This window comes from Malus domestica, chromosome 05 (genome assembly GCF_042453785.1).
Source record: "Malus domestica chromosome 05, GDT2T_hap1".
In the NCBI taxonomy this organism is placed as follows: domain Eukaryota; kingdom Viridiplantae; phylum Streptophyta; class Magnoliopsida; order Rosales; family Rosaceae; genus Malus; species Malus domestica.
In genome coordinates, this window is record NC_091665.1 from 1,997,869 (window position 1) to 2,011,633 (window position 13,765).

The following is a 13,765-nucleotide window of genomic DNA, read 5'->3' on the forward strand; positions in this document are numbered from 1 at the left end:
GTTTAGTTGAATCATTATTTCTATAAGCCATTTCCCTTTTTAAATGTTTGTTTAAGTCACGTACAATAGTATTTAGTTTTGTTGAATTAGTGTAGTTCTTAGAGTTAACTAAGTTAAATACACAAAAGCTCATAAATTGTTTATACCAGTCCCTGAGGAGATCGACCTTGCTTGAGCCATTCTATACAACAATATTTGTTCTCTTGCAAGAATTTTCTATGGTTTAACCCTTTGTTTTACAAGTGGTAAAATCGTTATAAAAAATGCATTGCATGATGGATTTAACTGATTTAAGTTTATTATATAGCGAGCTGACAAACATTGTGAGCGTATAAAATATGTAGTAATTAATTAAAGAAGTTTAAACACACCAAAATCATTTATATATAATGAAGTAGTACAATATTTTACACTTTATACATTGCATGGTAAGATAGATGAGTGACTTAGTACCACATAGAGTTCCTATCAAGGTCTAAAATATCGATGATATCGGAAATATCGGTAATCCAAAAACACGAAAATTTCGAAGGAAATATCGGGATATTATCGATATTTTAGACCTTGTCGCTAACCAACCAGTGGGGTTTTTATTCAAGCTCAAATATTTCAAAACAATAAAAAATAAAAAAAACTTACATCCCTCGGCCACCAGCAAGAGCTTCCTCTGATGAGTCTTTCCATTCATCAATTCTTAAAAATTAATCCTAATTATTTCACGCTTAATTAATTACGTTGAGAGAGAGAGAGAGAGAGAGAGAGAGACTTACACCCAACCGTAACGACGGTCGAACAAAAGGCGTTTGGAAGGCGAATTTGAGGACTCCATTATCTCTCTCTGAACGTCTCTCGAGTGAGAAAACAAGAGACGAAGCAGGACAAGTCGTTGGAAATTTGGGCTGAATATGATATGGGGCTGGCCCATTTTCTTGTGGCACTTTTCGTAAATATAGACAACTACCGCAGTTAATATTTGAAAAACAGTTCCACATTACAAACCGCCTCAGTTTTCCCGCTTCGCTCGAATCTTCCTTGGCTCTCTCTCCCGATTCTCTCTCTCTGGGAGCTCTGGGAATGGCGAACGTGAAAGAAACAGCTCAATTTCCACAAAAATCCATGAATTCAGGTACTTTTCCTTTTACTTTTCACCGATTCATCAATTCACCCCTCTCATTTTTCCTCGGAAAATTTAGAAACTGAGTTCTTAATTTGAATTAGTCTGAATTCGATCATTTTCCAGTGGAGCAATTATCTGTTTGATACAAATTCTGGATAATTTTATTGCTTCGGTTAACCATTTGATTAGAATTTCGAGTAGAAAGATTACGATTGATTTGTGCTGGAAATGGTAGGATTAATGGAGTGAAGAAATCTTAAATGTTGGATTGTGATTGCAGGTGGTGGTGGTGGGGTTTGTATGATGAGCAATACATGGAGGGACGAACAACATCCATCCTTCATCAACTTCATCTCCACTTTCCTCGCCGCAAACTCTTTCCGCCTCAACTTTGTCCCAATTACCCCCGTAATTTCCTTCAATTTAATCATGTGATCTCATGTTAAAAGGACAAAAGAACTGAAAAGAAAATAATTTTGGTGCATCTGATGGTTGGATTTGCACTGCAGGACTTCATTTTCAACTGTGGGGGTTCATCTGTGGCATTCATTTTCATGACTAGCTTGGATTCCGGTACCATCTCGCAATTCTTCGGCAGGTGAACAAGTTAATTGCTTTCGTTTTTCGGTGCCTCTTGCATGCGTGTGTGCTTGTGTTTTGTGTTTGACGTGATCACTTTTATTATTTGTACAGAGTTCAGAAGCTGAAGCTGCAATTTACAAATCTATATGTTGTCATCACGCTCCCAACCAAGGAGCAAAACGATTTGTTTGTTCGTTCTTACTTCAAGTGAGCTATGTCAAAACTCGAAAGAAACTTCTGTCCAATTGATTTTTGATATGTCAAAACGATACAAATGGTTTTTAAATCTGTGAAGATTTGGGATGGAACTCGGCAAGCCAACATTCGTTCTGGTTAAGGACTTGGAAATGGGGTTCGAGAAGATAACGAAAATAGCTCATTCTCGTGGGGGTAATAAAATCTTGCCCAAGGCTCACTTACCTTATTCATGAATTGTTTTCCAAGTAATTTGTCTAAGACTCCTAAGCAAACACTGATTACAGTGTGCAAGCGAGGGGATGCCACAACAAAATTGAAGGCTGAGGTTAGTGTGAATTTTGACCGTATTTATGTAGAATGCTTTGGTTTTTAGGAGTTAGGACCTCAAAACATCCCCATTTTGTTCAATTTTGTTGGAGAAGAGGAAGCAAACAGTGCAAACACCAGGCATATTTCAAAAAGTGATCACAGCCATTCCGGGCATCGACAATCATGATGCAAATGCGGTACTTATCTCATCCTAATCAACGAAATTGATTTGTATAATCATACGTTGGTTTCTTATTCTGGGTAATTTGTTCAGCTTAACCAGGCTATCGGATCGATCGAAGGAATTGCCAAAGCATCAAAGGAGCACATTATGGAAAACACAGACCTCTCAGCTGACAAGGCACAAGTGCTTTCAAGGTTTTTCAGAGATCCAAAGTTTTACCTCAGTCCTAAGATCAACTGAGAGGAGTAGCTCGTTTATCTCAGTAAATGTCAAAGTACTGCTTTAAACACAATCAGGGTCACGTATTGAAAACCATGATTATTATTATTTCTCTTTTTAGTTCCGTACATAAAGGATTTGAGAGGGTTTCAGGAGACAAATAACGTGCTCCGCTTAAACACTCCCGAATGAACGAAAACTATATACCCCCAAATCCCTAGCAGGTAATAACTATTCCTCATATCAAAAAGCTACACTTACACTTATCAGGAGCCACAATAGATCCGCATCTCAAAAAGGTACACAACTCGGGCTGTGTTACACCATATTTCAATCTTCGGGCTGCGGGCTTCCCCCCGTATGACGGGGCACCAAGGTATGAAGCAAGCCGCAACAGGTCACTGAAGACTTCGCCAGCAGTGACTTCAGCAGCAGCACCAGGTCCACGTATTATGGGGTTGAGCTTTGTATCTAGTTGTTGTCAACGCAATTATATTATCTGCCACGGAAAGCTGAGCAAATGGATAATCATTCTCGTACGTCTGCAGCTTCACTTCCCCTTTCTGATTGACCATGTCAACCACCCCAACAAATTTCAAGACCTTCGTATATCAAAAAGAAAAGTCAGGAGGGAAGATGAGAATCATTTAAACATATCAACAACAACAACAACAAAGCCTTTTCCCACTAAGTGGGGTCGGCTATATGAATCCTAGAACGCCACTGCGCTCCGTTTTGTGTCATGTCCTCCGTTAGATCCAAGTACTCTAAGTCTTTTCTTAAGGTCTCTTCCAAAGTTTTCCTAGGTCTTCCTCTACCCCTTCGGCCCTGAACCTCTGTCCTGTAGTACATCTTCGAACCGGAGCGTCAGTAGGCCTTATTTGCACATGTCCAAACCATCGTAACCGATTTTCTCTCATCTTTCCTTCAATTTCGGCTACTCCTACTTTACCTCAGATATCCTCATTCCTAATCTTATCCTTTCTCGTGTGTCTACACATCCAACGAAGCATCTTCATCTCCGCTACACCCATTTTGTGTACGTATTGATGCTTCACCGCCCAACATTCTGTGCCATACAACATCGCCGCCCTTATTGCCGTCCTATAAAATTTTTCCTTGAGCTTCAGTGGCCTACGACAGTCACACAACACGCCGGATGCACTCTTACACTTCATCCATCCAGTTTGTATTCTATGGTTGAGATCTCCATCTAATTCTCCGTTCTTTTGCAAGATAGATCCTAGGTAGCGAAAACGGTCGCTCTTTGGTATTTCCTGATCTCCGATCCTCACCCCTAACTCATTTTGGCCTCCATTTGCACTGAACTTGCACTCCATATATTCTGTCTTTGATCAGCTTAGGCGAAGACCTTTAGATTCCAACACTTCTCTCCAAAGGTTAAGCTTCGCATTTACCCCTTCATGAGTTTCATCTATCAACACTATATCGTTTGTGAAAAGCATACACCAAGGAATATCATCTTAAATATGTCATGTTAACTCATCCATGACCAAAGCAAAAGGTAAGGACTTAAGGATTGTTGATGCATAAAATCAGTGAGGACTTTGGTACAACAGAAAGTATTAAGTTTGTGATCTTCGCTAGATTGCTCCGGTCATTAGTGTGGTATGTAAATGGATAGAGACAGGAAAGCAAACATAAGATATATGTGGTTCATCCAGATTGGCTACGTCTACGGAGTAGAGGAGTTCTCATTAATTGTGAAGGGTTTACACAAGTACATAGGTTCAAGCTCTCCTTTAGTGAGTACAAATGACATTAGGAAATATTGTGGGAGAATGATCTCGTAATCACGAAACTTCTAAGTACCGAAATGTGATATCGCCTTGTCTGTCTCATAGGTAGATGTGGCATCTTCTCTGGAAGTACTCTTCCTCCATCCAGGGGTGGTATCTTTAACTGGTGGAGATGCACAAGGTAATGTATCAATTTCACTTGAAACTTACTTGTAGTTTCAGACTTGGTCAAGCGCGATACAAACCATGTAGTAGGAGTCCCCCAAGTCGCCGAGCTAGGGGATCTGCTGAAAGAGGTGACAGATAAGGTAAGCAATCAGAGCTCCAAGCAATCATTCCCAAATCAGAAGTTTGATTTCAAGTTCCGGCTGATTGTTCTCATTCTCCCTATCTTTTTAGTTCTCTTTTTAGTTCCGTACATAAAGGATTTGAGAGGGTTTCAGGAGACAAATAACGTGCTTCGCTTAAACACTCCCGAATGAACGAAAACTATATACCCCAAATCCCTAGCAGGTAATAACTATTCCTCATATCAAAAAGCTACACTTACACTTCTCAGGAGCCACAACAGATCCGCATCTCAAAAAGGTACACAACTCGGGCTGTGTTACACCATATTTCAATCTTCGGGCTGCGGGCTTCCCCCCATATGAAGGGGCACCAAGGTATGAAGCAAGCCGCAACAGGTCACTGAAGACTTCGCCAGCAGTGACTTCAGCAGCAGCACCAGGTCCACGTATTATGGGGTTGAGCTTTGTATCTAGTTGTTGTCAACGCAATTATATTATCTGCCCCGGAAAGCTGAGCAAATGGATGATCATTCTTGTACGTCTACAGCTTCACTTCCCCTTTCTGATTGACCATGTCAACCACCCCAACAAATCTCAAGACCTTCAGATATCAAAAAGAAAAGTCAGGAGGGAAGATGAGAATCATTTCAACATATCAGAGACCAAAAAAAAAAAAAAAACAAGAGGGGAAAGTGCTCGTCATCTACTATATTCTTGTATATCCCTGCCCCGAGAACTCGGAAAATAAAACTATCCACTTTCTCTAAACTATTATCGCTAATAAAAATCCATAGCGCATGTCAACACAACGTAAAGAAATAATGCATCATCGAAGGAAACCAGAATGATATGATTCAAATATTTATAAGAGACGTCCAATGGCCCATGGACAGCTAGTAAGCTTCTAAACAACCACTCGATTAATATATCGATCAAATATCGCTAGGTTAAGATTGTGGTATCACACAGGAATAAGAGAAGAAATGTATATGAGAGATACTTACTCCTCCTGCATCCTCAGCTGTCTGTCTTTTCTTACTCATCTCTTGATCAAATTGTGGAAGTTTTTGCATGAATTCCTCGGCTGATGCACTATCCTGAAAACATCTCATCCAAAATTCAATTGTTAATGGTGAGCTTTTGCACTTGGTAATGTACATTAGAAAATGATTTTACCTTCAACGGTTCTGGCACAAGGGCTTTCAACAGGGATGTCAGAGAGTTCCAGCTTAAGACCAGATTCCCTAGCAAGCATTATCACCTGCATTTGATGGTTTTACTTAGGTGGCAAATCCCACACAAAACAGTAAGCAAAAATCAAGAAAGCTAAGATTGGAGTTTGGGCATGGGGGCCCAAACTATAGGGTCTCGTTCAAAATTTGAGGACGTAAACTGATTAAACAGACGAAACATCATCACATTATAAGCCTACATAACTAAGCAAACAAAAGATAGGACATAGCACCTTTCTACAAACATCTGTTCCAGATCGGTCATCCCATGGATCCGGCTCAGTATAACCTGCCTGCTTTGCTTCAGCCACCAGCTCACTGAAAGTGCGTCCTCCAGTGAAATTGTTGAAAGACTTGTGTTGAAAGTCATATGAGGTGTGCATTTGCAGACATCAAGATTTTACGTGTAAACAAAGGTGTTACTCCATTAAAAAAAAAGAGGAACCACTCTTGTAATATTTTCAATTTGCACAGAGAGAAGATACAAATCAAAAGTTCTCCACAAACCTGAAGATGCCTTCAATACGCAATATTTTGTCTCCAGTTTCGAGGAGACCTTGTAATGTATTAATAATTGGCAGACCAGCTCCAACAGTAGCGTCATAGATAGAAGTAATGTGTATATGATTGCCGTTGAAGAGGTCGTAATTTTAAATACTGCATGAAGAAAAGCAATGTCATAACCGATTAAACCCAAAAAAAACACACACGCACGTACACAAGATATGAACACTATTATTGCATTATCAGAATGCATTATTATTTTAGGAAAACTAATGAAACCCTATTTTAGGAAAACTAATGAAAAGGGTTTAAAAACTTTAAATGTTAACCAAAAACCATGTAGTAACTTTATTTAATGGTTAGAACAAAGCCCAATAATAAACCAGTCCAATTAAAATGGCCCAAATATTAAATTTTCGATTTTGTCCCTGACAGCAAAGCCTATGTCCGTCTAATATCTCCCTTCATTTATGGAGGATCTCTCTCCTACTGTCCGTCTCCCCCATTTCTTCTTGGCATTCTAAACCTTTCATTTTTCTTTCTAATTTCGCATCGCAGCTCCATCTCTGTCTTTGCCAGTATGCAAAACCCACATATCCGACCCCAAACTTAATTTTGAGCCGTCTTCATCTCTGTCAAAATCGCAGAGGATCACCGATTCTCTCTCCCAAAATTTCCCAGTAAAGATGAGCAAGGGACCTGGACTTTTAACCATCGGCAAAAAAGCAAGGTTAAGCAATCATTTTCACTCTCTCTCTCTCTCTCTCTCTCTTCGTCTCTGCGATATTTCTACTGTTTTTTCGTCTCTTGATTGCGCGTAATTAGTATCTAAAACCCTGCATTTTGGCTTTTGTTGCAGATCTTCTGACGAATGACTACAGCTCCGATTGGAAATTCACCGTCTTGATTGTGTCAGTTTGGAGTTGTTACTATGTATCATCTCTTTTCTTTGTTTCATATTATTATAGACTTCGATATTTATATGCATGCATCTAATATTGACATGGATCTAAGCACAAATCTCAGAAAACAGAGGTATAAATCTTTGTCTTTGACTTTTTTATTCAAATTGTTGTGCTTATTGAGCTACAAAACAACCAATGTCTGATATATTTGTATGTATAGTTTGTGAATTGGGCATGAACATTTATTTGGGTAAGCTTGAATTCTGCATATAAACTGTTTGTTTAGGTTAATTTGTTGTCTGGAGCTGAAACTTTCCTTGCTGCTATTTATCTATTTCTATTGACCTTTCGCATTAGCGAAAATGATAAATGACAGTATTCATTTAATTACCTTGCCATGATTTAGCTGTACCTCTAAAGACCTATCTGCCTGATGGAGATATTGATTTGATTGCTTTGGGTGTTGTGAATGTTGAGGAGGCGCTGGCCAATGACATTTGCACTGTCCTTGAAAGGGAATATCAAAATATGGCTGCTGAGTTTATGGTGAAAGATGTCTAGTTGATTCGGGCTAAGGTTTTTAGCTTTTACCTCTTAACTTTATTAGATTGATGATAGGTATAAGTTACAACTTAGTGTTGACGCTGCCATCTATGTCTAGTAAAGTTTTTGTGTTGAATTGATGTTGTGTAACTTGCATTTCCCTTTAATTAAATTATTACGTGCTTGTCTATGTCATTAGTCATTATTTTGATTCTAGTTAACAAACTTTTAATTTTCCTCTGTAAGACTATTTGTTTCTGTTGTGGCAGGTTAAGCTTGTAAAGTGCCTTGTACAAAATATTGGGGTCGATATTTCCTTCACACAGTTTGGAGGGCTATGTACACTATGCTTTCATGTGTAGGTAGTCATTCACACAGAGCTGAATTGAAAATGAAGTTCAATTTCTCACAAATGAATTAAATGATTTACCAGATTTCATTCGTATAATCAGATTCTTTTTGGGAAGCTCTGAGTTGTCTAATGAAACTGGTATTTCAAGTCTTCTATTAAAAGTATATGCTGACTTATGCCTTATAAACGATAACCTTGAATGGTATGCAATTAGTTGTACTCTGTTGGGTGGTGACTCCACCTGCTTCTGTTCTTTTCATATAGTTTTACTTTAATCTTATGATATGTTTTTGGTGATCTGAGTGGTTTGTGATTTTTTGGATATATGTCCCTCGTTATTTAGCTTCCCTAAACATATCCATGATGGGCTCTCATAATAGCACCTTGCTTTAATTAGTATGCTACTGCGTTTGAAAAGATGTTCTTGGTGCCTATCATGGTTTGATTTCGACATATACTTTGGAGACTTTGGTTCTGTATATTTTCCATCTCTTCCATTCATCGTTGTATGGTCCTCCAGCGGTGAGTGCTTTAACGCTTTAGCACTAGGAAACTAAACCGAATCGATTTTTTTTTTTTTCTGTTTGGTTGATGAGAAAATGATGAAAAAGTTGGTGCTGAAATCTATGTGAATTCGTGTATCTTGATTGGCACTTTGATGGAATTTGATCTGACAATGCATGTTGTAGTGGAGGAGAAGCACATGCTCGAATAGGAAGGGGGTATGACCATGATGGATATACCAATTAACAGGCTTATAAGATGCCGAGGGTATCTGCCAACGGGAAAAAGCAAATCTAATGCATCCCATGCGGCATGATAAACAACTCTCGTGGGGTAGGTTGGACCTCCATGAGAAATGAAGCTATACAGACAAGCCTTTAACCTTGTGTTTGTGGCCATTCTCAGCTCCTTGGGGTTCTTAAGTTTAGTAGGATATACAACATATGATTATGTAACAAGTAGATATGTTTTCTGCAAACAAGTTTCTTCCTTTCAGGGGTGTTGAATTAAGTGTACAAATTAAGCTTGAGCACCCGAATTGGTACTGCTTTCTTGTTCGAGCGCATGTCAACCATGCAAAAACGACCTATTACCGACTGATACATCATGCATGGTCGTTGCCAATAAAGTTAGATGGCGAGTTCAAAATATGTGGAAAGTTTTCTTGAAATTACATCAAATGATTTTTGAGCCTATGAGCAACTAAACTATACAAGCCCTAGTTTAGTTTAGATCAAATGATTTCTTAAACCAAACACTAGTATTATCACTATTTTGTAAACTAGTACTGTGACTATTTCGTAAACTAAACACTGATTATTTCTTAAACCAAAAACTAATTATTTCGTAAACTAAACACTGACTATTTCTTAAACCAAACACTAACTATTTCGTAAACTAAATAGACTATTTCTTAAATTGAACATTGACTACTTCTTAAATCGAACACTATTTCTTACACTAAACATTGACTACTTCTTAAACTGAATAATATTTCTTAAACTAAACACTAACTATTTCTTAAACGGAACACTAATACTATCACTACTTCTTAAACTGAACACTGATTATTTCATAAATTGAACACTAACTATTTCTTAAACTGAACGCTAGTACTATTACTATTTTGTAAACTAAACACTGACTATTTCTTAAACTAAAAACCTTGTAAACTAAACATTGATTATTTCTTAAACCTAACACTAGTACTATCATTATTTTGTAAACTAAATAGACTATTTATTAAACCAAGTAATAGTATTATCACTATTTTGTAAACTAAGCACTGACTATTTCTTAAACCAAACACTAGTATTATCACTATATTGTAAACTAGTACTGTGACTATTTCGTAAACTAAATACTGACTATTTCTTAAACCAAAAACTAACTATTTCATAAACTAAACACTAACTATTTCTTAAACCAAAAACTAACTATTTCCTACCTGATTTGGATGCCTTTTAACATTACATGTTGAGTCGTTTATCAAGTTTCAAGTTACTAAATAGCTAGTCCACTTTTAGAATGTTTTTCTTCGAGTATTTATGTGAACGTACATGGACATGTTTTTGTGGGTGAGAGTGACTAATTGCCTTTTCTTTTCCTAGACTATTTATTCTCTTGTAGTCCTGGTTTTTCATGCATTTGGTGTTAGGAGAGACAGGTATAGCATGGCTCACTGACCTTTTTAATAGGATTTTGAAAACGAAGAAGATGCCAAATGAGTGGCGAAAGAGCACTTTGGTGCCTATCTACAAGAATAAGGGCGACGTACAAAATTGCATGAACTATAGGGGTATTAAGCTAATGAGTCATACAATGAAGCTCTGGGAGAGAGTCATTGAGCATAGATTAAGGTAAGAGACACGGGTTTCGGACAACCAATTCGGATTCATGCCAGGGCGCTCAACCATGGAGGCAATCTATCTCTTACGAAGATTGATGGAAAAATATAGAGATGGGAAAAACGATTTACACATAGTCTTTATAGATTTGGAAAAAGCGTATGATAGGGTCCCAAGAGACATTCTTTGGAGGATTTTAGAGAAGAAAGGAGTACGAGTAGCATATATCCAAGCTATAAAGGATATGTATGAAGGAGCAAAGACTGCCGTAAGAACTCATGAAGGACAAACCGAAAGCTTCCCCATAACTGTAGGATTACATCAAGGCTCATCCTTAAGTTCTTACCTCTTTGCGTTGGTAATTGATGAGTTAACAGGACATATTCAAGATGATATTCCTTGGTGTATGCTTTTCGCAGACGATATAGTGTTGATAGATGAAACTCAGGAAGGGGTAAATGCGAAGCTTAACCTTTGGAGAGAAGTGTTGGAATCTAAAGGTCTTTGCCTAAGCCGATCAAAGACAGAATATATGGAGTGGAAGTTCAGTCCAAATGGAGGCCAAAATGAGTTAGGGGTGAGGATCGGAGATCAAGAAATACCAAAGAGGGACTGCTTTCGCTACCTAGGATCTATCTTGCAAAAGAACGGAGAATTAGATGGAGATCTCAACCATAGAATACAAGTTGGATGGATGAAGTGGAAGAGTGCATCCGGCGTGTTTTGTGACCGTCGTATGCCACTGAAGCTCAAGGGAAAATTTTATAGGATGGCAATAAGGTCGGCGATGCTGTATGGCACATAATGTTGGACGGTGAAGCATCAACACATACATAAAATAGGTGTAGCGGAGATGAGGATGCTTCGTTGGATGTGTGGGCACACGAGAAAGGATAAGATTAGGAATGAGGATATCCGAGGTAAAGTAGGAGTAGCCGAAATTGAAGGAAAGCTGAGAGAAAATCGGTTACGGTGGTTTGGACATGTGCAAAGAAGGCCTACTGACGCTCTGGTTAGAAGATGCGACTACGGGACAGAGGTTCAGGGCCAAAGGGGTAGAGGAAGACCTAGGAAAACTTTGGAAGAGACTCTAAGAAAATACTTAGAGTACTTGGATCTAATGGAAGACATGACACAGGACCGAGCACAATGGTGTTCTAGGATTCATATAGCCGACCCCACTTAGTGAGAAAAGGCTTTGTTGTTGTTGTTGGTGTTAGGATATATAATTAATAACAATTGCAGACCGAGAGAGAGAGAGAGAGAGAGAGAGAGAGAGAGAAATGGTTAACCAACGATATAGGAGGGAGGATGGATGAGAGGGTGATTGTTCTTGTTTGCAGGGAGTCTCAGTGAATTGCGTCGCAATTTTAAGTTTAGTTGGAAGGAAGGAATTGGATCTTGGGTTATAATAGTTTCTTACTTGTCACGTCACAGATCTTGTTTACAGAAAATCCAATTTTATAGATTTTCATGAATTGATTTTTGTGTGATATGAGCTGGATTTTCATGTTGTATTTTCGCTATCTCAGCATGTGCTCTCTCCATAATCTACCTCTTCAACATGCAATTTGACCAAAATAACCAACATTATTTCTGAAAGGAAAGAAAACACACGGCAAAGTATTTCTCCGTTTGATATCTGTTCCATTTTAAGAGATCATGAGCAGACTGCAATGAAGAAGCACCAAGATCTTGGAAACCTTGCTTCACAGCTTGCACTGTGTATGGTATGAACTTCAAAATAGAACCTTTGTCTGCAACTGTCCTAACTACCCCTTTACAATTTCCAGCTTAGCTGTATTGCCCAAGTACCTCTGATCACTCCCTTTTGTCATTGCTTCAAGAGATTCCATGCCTCGACATTTTTTACTTGGCGACCATTCTAATACAAAACATGAAATCACTTCTATCCAACTGTTTACTTAATAGAGGTTTAAGCATGTAGAAAGCTAATCAACAATGACAAAGAAATAACAAACAACATGTTGAAAATCCAATGCAATTTATATATACAACTTTTGCTTTTAGTTTAGAAATAAAGGAAGATGCACATCATTGGGTCGTAGATTAGATTCAGGGGATTGTTTCTCTAGCCAAATCGCAGCAAATCGAGTGAGGTGAGAAGACTACGACGGCGAGCGAGGTGGGCGAGGTGTTTCGAGCGAGGTGGGATTTAATTAAGCAACTGTAATATTTGCTTTTTCTGTTCTTTTGGTCACTTGAAATGTTGTGTAGTTGTTTTACCAGAATTGGCTGACGGAATGGTTCCGTTAGGGGTAAGAATTGGAAAAAAAATTATTCCGTTTTGGGCTTTTAATTCAGCCCATGTGTTTTCAATGTTTACGAGATCTAATATAGATTAGTTGTGTCCTTATAATTAAATATGAAGTCCTTTTGGTTAAATAATAATATATGATGATTTTTGGTTAAATTAAACTTAGCTCAAACCCTTTTCATTAAAGCTCCCTTATTCTTCTAAATTTTTCTTAAATTATTATCCATTCTAAAGTTGGTGGGCAATTGGACTGTTCATGGCTATAGTAAAAAAAATGCCCCTCGATTTAACCTTATTTGCAAGAAAGCCATCTGTTTTGGGGCGGGTTTTTATCACAAATGGTCCTTGACATTGATCAAACACATCATTTTGGTCCTTGACATTGAAAATCAATAGAAATGGTCCCTGAGATTGATCAAACACATCACAAATGGTCCTTGCGTTAAAAACTCTTAGGGCAATTTTCAAAGCTTCGTAACTCAATCGTTTCTTAACCAAATTCGACCCATAATATATCAAAATGAAGATAAGAAAGTGTAGAACAAAATTATACCTATGGTTGCCGGAGATGGCCGGAAAATAGTTTCAAATGTGACTGGTCCACAGAAAAACTGAAAAACTCGCTAGAAACTGGGTAAACTTTAAACGTTCATAACTTCTTCAATAATCAACGAAATCGAGTGATTCAAAAACAAAAATCATATTTCTCGACGAGACGAAGAAAATGGTATCTTTATTGATGGCTAACTAGCCATAGTTTGGCCCGAAAACGGCTCAAAATTGGCTAACTTGAAAATGGTTATCCAATTTCGAGCCATTTTTCGACCAAACCACGGTGAATTAGTAGTCAATAAAGGCACCATTCTCTTTGTCTTGTCGAGAAGAATGATTTTCATTTTTGAATCACTCAATTTCGTTGAGTATTGAAGAAGTTATGAACG

At 38.0% G+C, this 13,765-nt stretch overlaps 1 protein-coding gene and 1 long non-coding RNA gene across 2 annotated transcripts; both read left to right on the forward strand.

Annotated features, from left to right (window-relative positions):
• The first annotated feature begins 1,006 nt into the window (after window positions 1-1,006).
• Window positions 1,007-2,717, forward strand: LOC103407367 (protein PARTING DANCERS-like). Its single transcript, XM_029103622.2, has 8 exons — window positions 1,007-1,126; window positions 1,398-1,525; window positions 1,627-1,715; window positions 1,811-1,906; window positions 1,995-2,089; window positions 2,182-2,222; window positions 2,320-2,403; window positions 2,481-2,717. Exons 1-8 carry the CDS (start codon window positions 1,075-1,077, stop codon window positions 2,628-2,630), a joined length of 735 nt encoding a protein of 244 aa, XP_028959455.2. The 5' UTR covers window positions 1,007-1,074; the 3' UTR covers window positions 2,631-2,717.
• Window positions 2,718-6,917: 4,200 nt separating this feature from the next.
• On the forward strand, window positions 6,918-8,414 carry LOC114824723 (uncharacterized). The gene is made up of 3 exons (XR_003773003.2): window positions 6,918-7,125; window positions 7,255-7,876; window positions 8,113-8,414. It is a non-coding gene; the product is annotated as an uncharacterized lncRNA (long non-coding RNA).
• Window positions 8,415-13,765: the final 5,351 nt, after the last annotated feature.

What these genes read in the sequence shown, in the direction of transcription:
- LOC103407367 (XM_029103622.2), top strand. Translation starts at nt 1,075, where the DNA reads ATGGCGAACGTGAAAGAAACAGCTCAATTTCCACAAAAATCCATGAAT. An exon ending in TTTGTTCGTTCTTACTTCAA is followed by an intron (nt 1,907 to 1,994) that starts GTGAGCTATGTC and finishes AAATCTGTGAAG; the next exon opens with ATTTGGGATGGAACTCGGCA. An exon ending in AATAGCTCATTCTCGTGGGG is followed by an intron (nt 2,090 to 2,181) that starts GTAATAAAATCT and finishes CACTGATTACAG; the next exon opens with TGTGCAAGCGAGGGGATGCC.